The following is a 12,040-nucleotide window of genomic DNA, read 5'->3' as shown; positions in this document are numbered from 1 at the left end:
CTGTGTAAGATGCTGTGTGACGTGTGTGACGTGTGTGACATGTGTGATGTGTGTGACGTGTGAGTGCAGGTACATATCATCTTCTGTGTAAGAAGCTGTGTGACATGTGTGATGTGTGTGACGTGTGAGTGCAGGGTACATATCATCTTCTGTGTAAGAAGCTGTGTGACATGTGTGATGTGTGTGACATGTGAGTGCAGGGTACATATCGTCTTCTGTGTGACGTGTGTGACGTGTGTGACATGTGTGACATGTGTGATGTGTGTGACGTGTGAGTGCAGGGTACATATCATCTTCTGTGTAAGAAGCTGTGTGACATGTGTGATGTGTGTGACATGTGAGTGCAGGATATATATCGTCTTGTGTGTGACATGTGTGACGTGTGTGATGTGTGTGACGTGTGAGTGCAGTGTACATATCATCTTCTGTGTAAGAAGCTGTGTGACGTGTGTGACGTGTGTTGTGTGTGACGTGTGTGACGTGTGAGTGCAGGGTACATGTCATCTTCTGTGTAAGAAGCTGTGTGACGTGTTTGACATGTGTGATGTGTGTGACGTGTGTGACGTGTGAGTGCAGGGTACATGTCATCTTCTGTGTAAGAAGCTGTGTGATGTGTGTGACGTGTGTGACGTGTGAGTGCAGTGTACATATCATCTTCTGTGTAAGAAGGTGTGTGACGTGTGTGACGTGTGTGACGTGTGTGACATGTGAGTGCAGGGTACATATCATCTTCTGTGTAAGAAGCTGTGTGACGTGTGTGACGTGTGTGTGCAGGGTACATATCATCTTCTGTGTAAGAAGCTGTGTGACATGTGTGACGTGTGTGACGTGTGTGTGCAGGGTACATATCATCTTCTGTGTTAGATACTGTGTGTGACATGTGAGTGCAGTGTACATATCGTCTCCTGTGTAACAAGCTGTGTGACGTGTGAGTGCAGTGTACATATCGTCTCCTGTGTAAGAAGCTGTGTGATGTGTGTGACATGTGAGTGCAGGGTACATATCATCTTCTGTGTAAGAAGCTGTGTGACGTGTGTGACATGTGTGACGTGTGTGACATGTGAGTGCAGTGTACATATCGTCTCCTGTGTAAGAAGCTGTGTGACGTGTGTGACATGTGAGTGCAGTGTACATATTGTCTTCTGTGTAAGATGTGTGTGACGTGTGTGTGCAGTGTACATATTGTCTTCTGTGTAAGATGCTGTGTGACGTGTGTGACATGTGAGTGCAGTGTACATATCGTCTTCTGTGTAAGATGCTGTGTGACATGTGAGTGCAGGGTACATATCGTCTTCTGTGTAAGAAGCTGTGTGACGTGTGTGACGTGTGTGACGTGTGTGACGTGTGTGACATGTGTGAGATGTGTGATGTGTGTGACGTGTGAGTGCAGGGTACATATCATCTTCTGTGTAAGAAGCTGTGTGACGTGTGATGTGTGTGACATGTGAGTGCAGGATATATATCGTCTTCTGTGTGACGTGTGTGATGTGTGTGACGTGTGAGTGCAGTGTACATATCATCTTCTGTGTAAGAAGCTTTGTGACGTGTGTGACATGTGTGTTGTGTGTGACGTGTGAGTGCAGGGTACATGTCATCTTCTGTGTAAGAAGCTGTGTGACGTGTGTGATGTGTGTGACGTGTGTGACGTGTGAGTGCAGGGTACATGTCATCTTCTGTGTAAGAAGCTGTGTGATGTGTGTGACGTGTGAGTGCAGTGTACATATCATCTTCTGTGTAAGAAGCTGTGTGACGTGTGTGACGTGTGTGATGTGTGTGACATGTGAGTGCAGGGTACATATCATCTTCTGTGTAAGAAGCTGTGTGACGTGTGTGACGTGTGTGTGCAGGGTACATATCATCTTCTGTGTAAGAAGCTGTGTGACGTGTGTGACGTGTGTGTGCAGGGTACATATCATCTTCTGTGTTAGATACTGTGTGTGACATGTGAGTGCAGTGTACATATCGTCTCCTGTGTAACAAGCTGTGTGACGTGTGAGTGCAGTGTACATATCGTCTCCTGTGTAAGAAGCTGTGTGATGTGTGTGACATGTGAGTGCAGGGTACATATCATCTTCTGTGTAAGAAGCTGTGTGACGTGTGTGACGTGTGTGTGCAGGGTACATATCATCTTCTGTGTAAGAAGCTGTGTGACGTGTGTGACGTGTGTGTGCAGGGTACATATCATCTTCTGTGTTAGATACTGTGTGTGACATGTGAGTGCAGTGTACATATCGTCTCCTGTGTAACAAGCTGTGTGACGTGTGAGTGCAGTGTACATATCGTCTCCTGTGTAAGAAGCTGTGTGATGTGTGTGACATGTGAGTGCAGGGTACATATCATCTTCTGTGTAAGAAGCTGTGTGACGTGTGTGACGTGTGTGTGCAGGGTACATATCATCTTCTGTGTAAGAAGCTGTGTGACGTGTGTGACGTGTGTGTGCAGGGTACATATCATCTTCTGTGTTAGATACTGTGTGTGACATGTGAGTGCAGTGTACATATCGTCTCCTGTGTAACAAGCTGTGTGACGTGTGAGTGCAGTGTACATATCGTCTCCTGTGTAAGAAGCTGTGTGACGTGTGTGACATGTGAGTGCAGTGTACATATTGTCTTCTGTGTAAGATGTGTGTGACGTGTGTGTGCAGTGTACATATTGTCTTCTGTGTAAGATGCTGTGTGACGTGTGTGACATGTGAGTGCAGTGTACATATCGTCTTCGGTGTAAGATGCTGTGTGACATGTGAGTGCAGGGTACATATCGTCTCCTGTGTAAGATGCTGTGTGACGTGTGAGTATAGTGTACATATCGTCTCCTGTGTAAGATGCTGTGTGACGTGTGTGTGCAGTGTACATATCATCTTCTGTGTAAGAAGCTGTGTGACGTGTGTGACATGTGTGACGTGTGTGTGCAGGGTACATATCATCTTCTGTGTAAGATACTGTGTGTGACATGTGAGTGCAGTGTACATATCGTCTCCTGTGTAACAAGCTGTGTGACGTGTGAGTGCAGTGTACATATCGTCTCCTGTGTAAGAAGCTGTGTGATGTGTGTGACATGTGAGTGCAGGGTACATATCATCTTCTGTGTAAGAAGCTGTGTGACGTGTGTGACGTGTGTGACGTGTGTGACGTGTGTGACGTGTGTGACATGTGTGACGTGTGAGTGCAGTGTACATATCGTCTCTTGTGTAAGAAGCTGTGTGACGTGTGTGACATGTGAGTGCAGTGTACATATTGTCTTCTGTGTAAGATGTGTGTGACGTGTGTGTGCAGTGTACATATTGTCTTCTGTGTAAGATGCTGTGTGACGTGTGAGTGCAGGGTACATATCGTCTTCTGTGTAAGATGCTGTGTGACATGTGAGTGCAGGGTACATATCGTCTTCTGTGTAAGATGCTGTGTGACATGTGAGTGCAGGGTACATATTGTCTCCTGTGTAAGATGCTGTGTGACGTGTGTGACATGTGAGTGCAGGGTACATATCGTCTCCTGTGTAAGATGCTGTGTGACGTGTGTGACGTGTGAGTGCAGGGTACATATCGTCTCCTGTGTAAGATGCTGTGTGACGTGTGTGACATGTGAGTGCAGGGTACATATCGTCTCCTGTGTAAGATGCTGTGTGACGTGTGTGACATGTGAGTGCAGGGTACATATCGTCTCCTGTGTAAGATGCTGTGTGACGTGTGTGACATGTGAGTGCAGGGTACATATCGTCTCCTGTGTAAGATGCTGTGTGACATGTGTGTGCAGGGTACATATCGTCTCCTGTGTAAGATGCTGTGTGACGTGTGTGTGCAGTGTACATATCATCTTCTGTGTAAGAAGCTGTGTGACGTGTGTGACGTGTGTGACGTGTGTGACATGTGTGACGTGTGTGTGCAGGGTACATATCATCTTCTGTGTAAGATACTGTGTGTGACATGTGAGTGCAGTGTACATATCGTCTCCTGTGTAACAAGCTGTGTGACGTGTGAGTGCAGTGTACATATCGTCTCCTGTGTAAGAAGCTGTGTGATGTGTGTGACATGTGAGTGCAGGGTACATATCATCTTCTGTGTAAGAAGCTGTGTGACGTGTGTGACGTGTGTGACGTGTGTGACGTGTGTGACGTGTGTGACGTGTGTGACATGTGTGACGTGTGAGTGCAGTGTACATATCGTCTCTTGTGTAAGAAGCTGTGTGACGTGTGTGACATGTGAGTGCAGTGTACATATTGTCTTCTGTGTAAGATGTGTGTGACGTGTGTGTGCAGTGTACATATTGTCTTCTGTGTAAGATGCTGTGTGACGTGTGAGTGCAGGGTACATATCGTCTTCTGTGTAAGATGCTGTGTGACATGTGAGTGCAGGGTACATATCGTCTTCTGTGTAAGATGCTGTGTGACATGTGAGTGCAGGGTACATATTGTCTCCTGTGTAAGATGCTGTGTGACGTGTGTGACATGTGAGTGCAGGGTACATATCGTCTCCTGTGTAAGATGCTGTGTGACGTGTGTGACGTGTGAGTGCAGGGTACATATCGTCTCCTGTGTAAGATGCTGTGTGACGTGTGTGACATGTGAGTGCAGGGTACATATCGTCTCCTGTGTAAGATGCTGTGTGACGTGTGTGACATGTGAGTGCAGGGTACATATCGTCTCCTGTGTAAGATGCTGTGTGACATGTGTGTGCAGGGTACATATCGTCTCCTGTGTAAGATGCTGTGTGATGTGTGTGACATGTGAGTGCAGGGTACATATTGTCTCCTGTGTAAGATGCTGTGTGACATGTGAGTGCAGTGTACATATCGTCTCCTGTGTAAGATGCTGTGTGACGTGTGTGACATGTGAGTGCAGGGTACATATCGTCTCCTGTGTCAGATGCTGTGTGACGTGTGAGTGCAGGGTACATATCGTCTCCTGTGTAAGATGCTGTGTGACGTGTGTGACATGTGAGTGCAGGGTACATATCGTCTCCTGTGTAAGATGCTGTGTGACGTGTGTGACATGTGAGTGCAGGGTACATATCGTCTCCTGTGTAAGATGCTGTGTGACATGTGAGTGCAGGGTACATATCGTCTTCTGTGTAAGATGCTGTGTGACATGTGAGTGCAGGGTACATATCGTCTCCTGTGTAAGATGCTGTGTGACATGTGAGTGCAGTGTACATATCGTCTCCTGTGTAAGATGCTGTGTGACATGTGAGTGCAGGGTACATATCGTCGTCTGTGTAAGATGCTGTGTGACATGTGAGTGCAGGGTACATATCGTCTTCTGTGTAAGATGCTGTGTGACATGTGAGTGCAGGGTACATATCGTCTTCTGTGTAAGATGCTGTGTGACATGTGAGTGCAGTGTACATATCGTCTCCTGTGTAAGATGCTGTGTGACGTGTGTGACATGTGAGTGCAGGGTACATATCGTCTTCTGTGTAAGATGCTGTGTGACATGTGAGTGCAGGGTACATATCGTCTTCTGTGTAAGATGCTGTGTGACATGTGAGTGCAGTGTACATATCGTCTCCTGTGTAAGATGCTGTGTGACGTGTGTGACATGTGAGTGCAGGGTACATATCGTCTCCTGTGTAAGATGCTGTGTGACGTGTGTGACATGTGAGTGCAGGGTACATATCGTCTCCTGTGTAAGATGCTGTGTGACATGTGAGTGCAGGGTACATATCGTCTTCTGTGTAAGATGCTGTGTGACATGTGAGTGCAGTGTACATATCGTCTCCTGTGTAAGATGCTGTGTGACGTGTGTGACATGTGAGTGCAGGGTACATATCGTCTCCTGTGTAAGATGCTGTGTGACGTGAGTGACATGTGAGTGCAGGGTACATATCGTCTCCTGTGTAAGATGCTGTGTGACGTGTGTGACATGTGAGTGCAGGGTACATATCGTCTCCTGTGTAAGATGCTGTGTGACATGTGAGTGCAGGGTACATATCGTCTTCTGTGTAAGATGCTGTGTGACATGTGAGTGCAGTGTACATATCGTCTCCTGTGTAAGATGCTGTGTGACGTGTGTGACATGTGAGTGCAGGGTACATATCGTCTCCTGTGTAAGATGCTGTGTGACGTGAGTGACATGTGAGTGCAGGGTACATATCGTCTCCTGTGTAAGATGCTGTGTGACATGTGAGTGCAGGGTACATATCGTCTTCTGTGTAAGATGCTGTGTGACATGTGAGTGCAGGGTACATATCGTCTTCTGTGTAAGATGCTGTGTGACATGTGAGTGCAGGGTACATATCGTCTTCTGTGTAAGATGCTGTGTGACATGTGAGTGCCGGGTACATATCGTCTTCTGTGTAAGATGCTGTGTGACATGTGAGTGCAGGGTACATATCGTCTTCTGTGTACGATGCTGTGTGACGTGTGTGATGTGTGTGACGTGTGAGTGCAGTGTACATATCGTCTTCTGTGTAAGAAGCTGTGTGACGTGTGTGATGTGTGTGACGTGTGAGTGCAGTGTACATATCGTCTTCTGTGTAAGAAGCTGTGTGACGTGTGTGACGTGTGTGATGTGTGTGACGTGTGAGTGCAGTGTACATATCTTCTCCTGTGTAAGAAGCTGTTTCTCATCTCAGTTCTAAGGATAAAGGATCTGACCTATCTCTCCGGCATCATCTCTGCAATTACAAAGGGAGTGATCTATATGAATGATGTATTGGGAATAAAGGACCATATCTGCTCTATGTCATTCCCAGCCATAGGGTTACATATCAGTGTACGTGTCACACTTACTATAGTTATCCGTGACACTTAGCGCTTCCGTGCTGCGTATTGTTCTCTCTACATTGCACTTACTGCCGGTCATGGTGAAGCCTCGAACATTAGCGCCACCTGCAGGGTATCTGCGGAATCAGGTGATTATTATTCCTCCTGTTGTATTGTAACAGAATATGCAGCACTATATATATAACCATTAACTCTGATCTGTCCTGTCTGTGAAGGTCTTTGAAGGATTCAAAGCTTATCGGGGAGCAGATGGGAAGATCCGCCTGTTCCGACCCCAACTCAATATGAAGCGGATGCAGCGATCGGCGAAACGGATGACTCTGCCGGTAAGTGGGAGAGGGCAGATATGTGTGTGTGTGTATGTGTATATATATATATATATATATATATATATATATATATATATATATATATATATATATATAGGAGAAGGATATATATAAGAAGGACAGAAAACCAAGGGACTGCTTTGAGTGAGCTCACTTCATACTCCCAACATCCTGCTCCCGGCTGCTTGATCTGGATATTCAGCTGTGATATCACCATCTCTACATCTGCTAAGACTGAATATCACTCTTTATGCTTCTATTTGCACTGTCAGGTGCAAACAAAAAGTCCAAGTGATAGGAGGCACTCAAAAAATGAATACTCCAGGCCAATGTAAGCAATACATCTGTATTAGCGCTGGACATGGTCACACATTAGTGTAGGCGGTACCAGGAGTAAAGAGGTCATATCGGTTCTGCGGATTCTTTGCAGTAAGAGTGGTAACAGTACCGTTGCTGAGGATACACCCTGTGGTATTCCCGGGCTGAAGGGCCTCTCCTGAGTATAACAGGACACTCAGTGAGTGTACACTCATATTTACACTCTGTTCTCATTCCAGGCTTTTGATAAGAAGGAGCTTCTGAAATGCATCAGTAAACTGATAGACGTGGACAGAGACTGGGTCCCGGACTCCACCGTGAGCAGCCTGTACGTCCGTCCAATCATCATCGGCACCGAGGTGAGATTCCCTTTGAACACATTGTATAACTCTAATAAAGAGTAACACTGTCTCTGGGCTGGATATCTTGGATATCTCATCGTGTAAATACACTGTACATCTTTAATAATTAAGGTGATCCACCCTATACTGTTAAACCATATCAACCCACTAATTGCTATTAGACAAGTTGGAAATAATCCCACGGATAACATCGGTCCAGGTGTGCCGATGGGACATACTTTGTCTGAATAAGGAACAGTTTAATGGTACATGATTGAAATTACACACACATCGAGGCAATAACACACAGCTTCATTTTAAATCACACTTTATTTTCTGCACCTGTCTGTATTTGAAGTTGAAAAGGTAATTTTAGAATATACCTAATAAAGTTATTTTTATTGTAGTCGTATTTAGTGTCTAGAGAATAGATCATCTCTTTTCTTTTCCCTATACACACTATAAATAAGGGATATTAATCAGTCCTGGTTACTATTACCCACACTAGGGGCTCAGGGGGTTATTAATCAGTCCTGGTAACTATTACCCACACTAGGGGCTCAGGGGGTTATTAATCAGTCCTGGTAACTATTACCCACACTAGGGGCTCAGGGGGTTATTAATCAGTCCTGGTTACTATTACCCACACTAGGGGCTCAGGGGGTTATTAATCAGTCCTGGTAACTATTACCCACACTAGGGGCTCAGGGGGTTATTAATCAGTCCTGGTAACTATTACCCACACTAGGGGCTCAGGGGGTTATTAATCAGTCCTGGTTACTATTACCCACACTAGGGGCTCAGGGGGTTATTAATCAGTCCTGGTAACTATTACCCACACTAGGGGCTCAGGGGGTTATTAATCAGTCCTGGTAACTATTACCCACACTAGGGGCTCAGGGGGTTATTAATCAGTCCTGGTAACTATTATCCACACTAGGGGCTCAGGGGGATATTATTCAGTCCTGGTAACTATTATCCACACTAGGGGCTCAGGGGGTTATTAATCAGTCAGGGTAACTATTATCCACACTAGGGGCTCAGGGGGTTATTAATCAGTCCTGGTAACTATTACCCACACTAGGGGCTCAGGGGGTTATTAATCAGTCCTGGTAACTATTACCCACACTAGGGGCTCAGGGGGTTAATAATCAGTCCTGGTAAATATTACCCACACTAGGGGCTCAGGGGGTTATTAATCAGTCCTGGTAACTATTACCCACACTAGGGGATCAGGGGGTTAATAATCAGTCCTGGTGACTATTACCCACACTAGGTGCTCAGGGGTTATTAATTAGTCCCGGTATTTATTATCCACGCTAGGGGCCCAGGGGGTTATTAATCAGTCCTGGTGACTAGTACCCACACTAGGGGCTCAGAGGGTTATTAATCAGTCCTGGTAACTATTACCCACACTAGGGGCTCAGTGGGTTCTTAATCAGTCCTGGTAACTATTACCCACACTAGGCACTCAGGGGGTTATTAATCAGTCCTGGTAACTATTATACACACTAGGGGCTCAGGGGGGTTATTAATCAGTCCTGGTAACTATTACCCACACTAGGGGCTCAGGGGGTTATTAATCAGTCCTGGTAACTATTACCCACACTAGGGGCTCAGGGGGTTATTAATCAGTCCTGGTAACTATTACCCACACTAGGGGCTCAGGGGGTTATTAATCAGTCCTGGTAACTATTACCCACACTAGGGGCTCAGGGGTTATTAATCAGTCCTGGTAACTATTATCCACACTAGGGGCTCAGGGGGTTATTAATCAGTCCTGCTAACTATTATCCACACTACGGGCTCAGGGGGTTATTAATCAGTCTTGGTAACTATTACCCACACTAGGTGCTCAGGGGGTTATTAATCAGTCCCGGTATTTATTATCCACGCTAGGGGCCCAGGGGGTTATTAATCAGTCCTGGTAACTATTATCCACACTAGAGGCTCAGGGGGTTATTAATCAGTCCTGGTAACTATTACCCACACTAGAGGCTCAGGGGGTTATTAATCAGTCCAGGTAACTATTACCCACACTAGGGGCTCAGTGGGTTATTAATCAGTCCTGGTAACTATTATACACACTAAGGGGTCAGGGGGGTTATTAATCAGTCCTGGTAACTATTACCCACACTAGGGGCTCAGGGGGTTATTAATCAGTCCTGGTAACTATTACCCACTCTAGGGGCTCAGGGGGTTATTGATCAGTCCTGGTAACTATTATACACACTAAGGGGTCAGGGGGGTTATTAATCAGTCCTGGTAACTATTACCCACACTAGGGGCTCAGGGGGTTATTAATCAGTCCTGGTAACTATTACCCACTCTAGAGGCTCAGGGGGTTATTGATCAGTCCTGGTAACTATTATCCACACTAGGGGCTCAGGGGGTTATTAATCAGTCCTGGTAACTATTATCCACAATAGGGGCTCAGGGGGTTATTAATCAGTCCTGGTAACTATTACCCACATTAGGGGCTCAGGGCTTTATTAATCAGTCCTGGTAACTATTACCCTCACTAGGTGCTCAGGGGGTTATTAATGAGTCCTGGTAACAATTACCCACACTAGGGGATCAGGGGGTTATTAATGATTCCTGTTAACTATTACCCACACTAGGGGCTCAGGGGATTATTAATCACTCCTGGTTACTATTACCCACACTAGGGGCTCAGGGGGTTCTTAATCAGTCCTGGTAACTATTATCCACACTAGGGGCTCAGGGGGTTATTAATCAGTCCTGGTAACTATTACCCACACTAGGGGCTCAGGGGGTTATTAATCAGTCCTGGTAACTATTATACACACTAGGGGCTCAGGGGGGTTATAAATCAGTCCCGGTAACTATTACCCACACTAGGGGCTCAGGGGATTATTAATCACTCCTGGTTACTATTACCCACACTAGGGGCTTAGGGGGTTCTTAATCAGTCCTGGTAACTATTATCCACACTAGGGGCTCAGGGGGTTATTAATCAGTCCTGGTAACTATTATCCACACTAGGGGCTCAGGGGGTTATTAATCAGTCCTGGTAACTATTACCCACACTAGGGGCTCAGGGGGTTATTAATCAGTCCTAGTAACTATTATCCACACTAGGGGCTCAGGGGGGATATTATTCAGTCCTGTAACTATTATCCACACTAGGGGCTCAGGGGGTTATTAATCAGTCCTGGTAACGATTACCCACTCTAGGGGCTCAGGGGGGTTATTAATCAGTCCTGGTAACTATTATCCACACTAGGGGCTCAGGGGGTTAATAATCAGTCCTGGTACCTATTATCCACACTAGGAGCTCAGGGGGTTATTAGTCAGCCCTGGTAAGTATTATCCACAATAGGGGCTCAGGGGGTTATTAATCAGTCCTGGTAACTATTACCAACACTAGGGGCTCCGGGGGTTATTAATGAGTCCTGGTAACTATTATCCACACTAGGGGCTCAGGGGGTTATTAATCAGTCATGGTAACTATTATCCACACTAGGGGCTCAGGGGGTTATTAATCAGTCCTGGTAACTATTATCCACACTAGGGGCTCAGGGGATTATTAATCAGTCCTGGTAACTATTATCCACACTAGGGGCTCAGGGGGGTTATTAATCAGTCCTGGTAACTAGTACCCACACTAGCGGCTCAGGGGGTTATTAATCAGTCCTGGTAACTGTTACCCACACTAGAGGCTCATGGGGTTATTAATCAGTCCTTGTAACTGTTACCCACACTAGGGGCTCAGGGGGTTATTAATCAGTCCTGGTAACTAGTACCCACACTAGGGGCTCAGGGGGTTATTAATCAGTCCCGGTAACTATTACCCACACTAGGGGCTCAGGGGATTATTAATCACTCCTGGTTACTATTACCCACACTAGGGGCTTAGGGGGTTCTTAATCAGTCCTGGTAACTATTATCCACACTAGGGGCTCAGGGGGTTATTAATCAGTCCTGGTAACTATTATCCACACTAGGGGCTCAGGGGGTTATTAATCAGTCCTGGTAACTATTACCCACACTAGGGGCTCAGGGGGTTATTAATCAGTCCTGGTAACTATTATACACACTAGGGGCTCAGGGGGGTTATAAATCAGTCCCGGTAACTATTACCCACACTAGGGGCTCAGGGGGTTATTAATCAGTCCTAGTAACTATTATCCACACTAGGGGCTCAGGGGGGATATTATTCAGTCCTGTAACTATTATCCACACTAGGGGCTCAGGGGGTTATTAATCAGTCCTGGTAACGATTACCCACTCTAGGGGCTCAGGGGGGTTATTAATCAGTCCTGGTAACTATTATCCACACTAGGGGCTCAAGGGGTTATTAATCAGTCCTGGT

The 12,040-nt window shown here is 46.0% G+C and overlaps 1 protein-coding gene across 4 annotated transcripts in view; it reads left to right on the top strand.

Moving 5' to 3' along the window:
• Positions 1–12,040, top strand: part of LOC146073577 (uncharacterized) — a 114,860-nt gene that overhangs the window by 85,871 nt on the left and 16,949 nt on the right. For all 4 annotated transcript variants that reach the window (XM_083180816.1, XM_083180813.1, XM_083180814.1 and 1 more), the window contains 2 exons: positions 6,932–7,042; positions 7,603–7,722. In XM_083180816.1, the coding sequence (XP_083036942.1) occupies positions 6,932–7,042; positions 7,603–7,722 (231 nt within the window). The remainder of the gene's footprint in view (positions 1–6,931; positions 7,043–7,602; positions 7,723–12,040) is intronic.

The sequence above is a fragment of the Crinia signifera genome, chromosome 4, assembly GCF_055691185.1.
Source record: "Crinia signifera chromosome 4, ASM5569118v1, whole genome shotgun sequence".
Taxonomy (NCBI): Eukaryota; Metazoa; Chordata; class Amphibia; order Anura; family Myobatrachidae; genus Crinia; species Crinia signifera.
This window is presented reverse-complemented; position numbering and strand designations above follow the sequence as displayed.